General features: G+C 43.3%; 1 protein-coding gene across 1 annotated transcript in view; it reads right to left on the bottom strand.

Moving 5' to 3' along the window:
- KIF11 (kinesin family member 11) overlaps positions 1 to 1,541 on the bottom strand; it is a 67,140-nt gene extending 65,599 nt beyond the window's left edge. Inside the window, exon 1 of the mRNA XM_007951264.1 lies at positions 1,465 to 1,541. Within this exon, the coding sequence (XP_007949455.1) occupies positions 1,465 to 1,541 (77 nt within the window). The remainder of the gene's footprint in view (positions 1 to 1,464) is intronic.
- Between the last annotated feature and the right edge of the window lie 3,124 nt (positions 1,542 to 4,665).

Raw genomic sequence — 4,665 nt, 5'->3', positions numbered from 1 at the left:
TCCCACGTACCTCTCTATGTCTTTCTCATCCTCAATGGCCGTGCAGCAGTTTTGAACTGCAGACCTTTCGGTTGGCAGCCAAGTGCTTAACTACCATGCCACCAGGGCTCCTGTATAAGGATGATAAATACCAACTCTGGATGGAAGAGGAGGGATGAGAAGGGATACACAGGGCCCTCTAGTGTAATGATTGTTTTGTTTCTTAATCTGGGTGGTAGATACACAGATGTTTGGTACATTGTTCTTTTAAACTCGTCATAGATCTGAAATATTTTCTAACAGCGAAAAAAGAAATCATATCCTTGGCTTTTATAACAACCAAAACCATCTAAACATTTGTGTTTGCAACATAGGCTGTTAAAAAAAAAAAAAATCTTCAAAACAAGTAACTATTAACAGCAGCCCCAAAGAGCAACTGTTAAGTGCAATTGGCTAGATTTCAGCTTATCACCAAAAAATCTCTCTCACACCTAGTTTAGCAACCTAGCTATCACCTTTGATACCTACAATTCCATTCACCAGAACTAAGTAAGAAAGTTTGCTGACATAATTTCTGTTAACAACCTTTATTCATTTCAGAATTCTTTCAGATTTATAGAAAAGTTGCAAAGATAGTTGTTGGTACTGTTTAAAGCGACAAAAACAGACACAAAACAGTATACAACAAACAGTAAATATGCAGGACCTCTAAAAAACTTAATAAATCAATCTCAAATTAAGTAGCAATTTCTACAAGTATGCTCTTTACTAGTTCATTTTTAAACTAAAAAGTTACTTGGAAACCAACTAGGGTAGAGTTAAACCCCATACACACACCTACACTCTCCTGAAAAAGCTGTGTCGGTTCCGATTGTCTATGAATCAACAGGCAAATGAAAGGGAAAACCAAACTGCAGTAAAATTAGATACTTATACTGTCTCAAACTGTCTCACTGATCTTTTAAGACAAAAATTCACCTTACAACTTAGTTTTTAAAGTTTAAATACAGTGATGTTTACTTGTTTACTAGTGATGAAGAAAATACGTATAATAGTTAAGAGAGCAGATGATTACGTTTTTAGAGATGAAGGCGATGATAATCACAACGTAAGTGCTAAAGCATCTGCAAAGAAGGTGTGCAGCCTTATTTACAAACCTACAAACTGCATGGAACAGCACATAAAAGTGAAACATAATCCATCGAACTAAGTCTCAAAAACAAGAATGTGCTTTTCACTAAATAACGAGGATTAAATGCGCCTTGTGAGTACCAGTTTAAATATACTCCAATAACAAACATTCCTACTTTCTCCTGGAAAACAGACAGTACTCATCACAGCAACCTAGTATCAATTTTATCGAACAGAACACTAGTCACCTCGGGGAATGTAAAAAAAAAAAAAAAAATCCCTCTTCCAGGACAGCGCTCGATAACTAAGGAGCAAAGCCCTGGAGCTCAGAATTCTGAGCCAGCTTCGCCCTACCTGCATCTCACCACCACCTGGATGTTCTTCCCTTTTTCCTCTTTCTTCTTCGCGGAGGAATTCAGCTGGGACGCCATGACGGTCCCCGCCTTAAAAGCAAAGTCTGGCTGCGGGTTCGGGTACTGCAAGACGCGGAGGGGCTAGGAGGCCGACGCGAGCCGGGTTGACCACCTCCCCTGCAGGTTGCTGTAGCGTCCGGGGTAACCGATGCACGCGATTTGTCGCTCCTGGTCTCCACCAGGAGCTCTGACAGGCCGCAACTTCTTTCCTGCACCAGCCACAGTCACAGAGTCACCAATCCTGTCGTCTCCCGAATTTCGGGAAACCAAGCAACGACTCCGCGCCTCAATTTGAAAAAGGAGCCGAGTCGCTAGGCCAATCGCGGTGCGGGTGCGCAAAGCACCATGGGATGCGGAGTCGTCATTGAAGACCCGCCCTCAGGGCGTGGCCCGCGGAAATGTGAAAATTGGTCTGTACTCTCCTGCCGGGAGTTCTAGTCCAGTGAGAGAGAAGCAGAAGCAAGCAGTGTGACGATTCAGCATGACATTCAGGTTGCGAATCAAACTACGTTCAAATTATAGCTTCTTCACTTTCCAACTGGGTGATCTTGCTCAAGTTGCATAAAATCTCTAAACCAAAATGTCCTCATCTGCAAAGTAAAAATAACAATAACCATGAGAATTGATGAGTTTAGACTGTGTCTAGAACATACCGCTCAGAAAAGGGTGGCCTGGAATACTAGAAAATTGTGAGAGAATGCTATTGGTAGTGCAGAGGAAAGGGGTCTAAACACGCTTGGAGAGGTCCAAATCGAGACGCCTTCCAGAATAGTATGAAGAGACGATGCTATCACTAACCAAATCGTGAGGAAATGGGCATTGAATGTCATTTAAAGGGCTGAATTTACTCTTCACCTGGTGAAAAGTCATTGCTAAATGATTCCAAGCCAGAAAGCAAGATCATATTTGCGTTTTAGGACAGCCGCTCTGCAGGCTGATGCAACTCAGGGACGCGCTGCTCTGAAACGACAAAGCACAGTACCCAGCTGACTCGCTAGGAGGTTACGCACACACCCGTCTCCCGTCAGCCTACACATCCCAGCATGCCGTGCTCGACGGATTCCGCCTGCCGTCATTGGCCTCCGGCTTTCCGTAGGTTCTCTATGAACATGTTGGCTGCCCTTTGCGTTCTTTGCCAGGTTGGATATAATTTGAAGGCCCGGGAAATACTGAGTCTTGAACCTTACTTTTAGTAGGCTTCTGGCGCTAGCTCCTGGGCCACATTTAGCCCACAGGAACTTAGATACTGTTTTAGTTTCTTAGCAAAGGCAACGGCCTGGCAGAGTGGAAAGCTCTTACCTCTCAATATTTCTTCAGTTTTTAGGTGCTATCGAGAACATTTCGACTCCTAGCGACCCCTAGTGACAGTAGAACTGCCCTATAGGGTTTTCTAAACTGTAATATTTGCGGGAGCTGATCACCAGGTTGCTGGGTAGGTTTAAATAACCAAGCTTTTGGTTAGCACTGAGTGTTAACCCATTTGCCGTCAGGTTTCTTTGTTCCTTAACTCCTCCTCCTCCTCCCCTCCACCTCCCCTCCCCTTCCCCTCCTCCCCTCCTCCCCTCTCTTCACCCCTTCCCCTCTCTGCTCCCCCCTCCCCCCTCTCTCCCCCCTCCTCTGCCTCCCCCTCTCTCTCCCCACCTCCCCGTATTCTCCAGGGAAACATCTAGTGCTCAGACCACTGGGCACCTCCATTATACATAGCAAGATGTTTACTGACATCATCTCTTAGGATGGCTTTCAAGCGTGTCAAACATACCCAAAACAGAACTCTTTAACTCCTTTATCCTCATCTTTTTTAATCTGGACACGTGGCACTAAACAGGACCTTTCATTCCTTCACTCTCCAGTGGCTTCCCCTCTGCCGCTACCCTCGTCCAAGCCCCCTTCATCTCTTCCCTGGACCACTATCGTCAGTCTCCTTTACAGATTTCTCTACTTCTGCTTTCGTTCTCCATCCCCAGTGCGTTCACTCAACAGAGAAGGGGTCCTTTAAAAAAAAAAAAAAAACCACCTCGTCCCTCTCATCTGTTTACACATTTGCCTAAGGCATTTGAATGCTAACCAGAAGGCTGGCGGTTCAAATCCACCAGCCACTCGGAGGAAGGAAGATTGGCGATCTACTTCCGTAGTCATAGCGCCTCGGAAACCTAAGGAGGGGTCGCTGTGAGTCGGATCCGACTTGACGGCAGAGAGTTTGGTATTGTTTGGTGGCTTCTCAATGTACTTCAAATAAAATTCAAACTCTGCCATACCCTGCAAGGACTTCATGATCTAGACCTTACCTATGCCAATATCAACTCCACCTACTTTCCACATAGCTCACAACTATACTCCAGAGCGTATAAATTCTTTCCGGCAGCCAGTTATTGATGCTCTTCCCTCTGCTAGGAACTCTTCCTTTGTCTCTTTGCATGACACGTCAATTCTCATTCTTCAGATCTTAGTTCAACTTTCCCTTTTAAAAAATCTTCCCACCCTCCTATAATGGTCTATTTCAGGACTTTGTTATGTCCCTCATACACTTACTAAAGTTTGTAATTATATTGTCTGTATGTTGTCTGTATCCCCAGCTACAATGTAAGTTACATGAGAGATCACCGTCTTGTTCACTGTTGTTTTCCATCTATCTAGAACAAAGTAGTCACTCAATAAACGTATACTGAGTATCTGAAGGAAGTTACCCAACTCCTATCAGCCTTGGTTTCTGTATATGCAAAATAGATAAAAAATAATTATTATTGTTGTGAAGATTAAAAATACACCCACTCCTCACTTATTGACATGGTTAGATTCCAAAGACCAGATCAATATGCAAAAACCAGCATTTTGAGAAAATAGAGGATGACAATATCATTACATAACTCTAAATTACATCATTAATAACTGTGAATCATGGCCCAACCAAGTTGACACATAACCTTAACCATCACAGCCAGTATCACTCTTGCCTTGAAACTTGGTGTTTGTTATTGCCAGATGTATGTTGTTAACATGCAAAATAGTCAGATGGTAGAGTTTTTACTATTGTCAATTCAAAATGTTGGATAATGAGATAGTTGTGAGGAGTAGGTATAATAGCAAGTGTAAGTGCCTGGCACATAGTAAACACACAGACACAATTTTTTCTTTCTTTCTCATC

Source organism: Orycteropus afer, unplaced genomic scaffold (assembly GCF_000298275.1).
Source record: "Orycteropus afer afer isolate SDZICR_OR568_19922 unplaced genomic scaffold, OryAfe1.0 scaffold00293, whole genome shotgun sequence".
In the NCBI taxonomy this organism is placed as follows: domain Eukaryota; kingdom Metazoa; phylum Chordata; class Mammalia; order Tubulidentata; family Orycteropodidae; genus Orycteropus; species Orycteropus afer.
The sequence above is the reverse complement of the archived record's forward strand: the minus strand, read 5'-3'. Positions and strand labels throughout refer to the sequence as shown.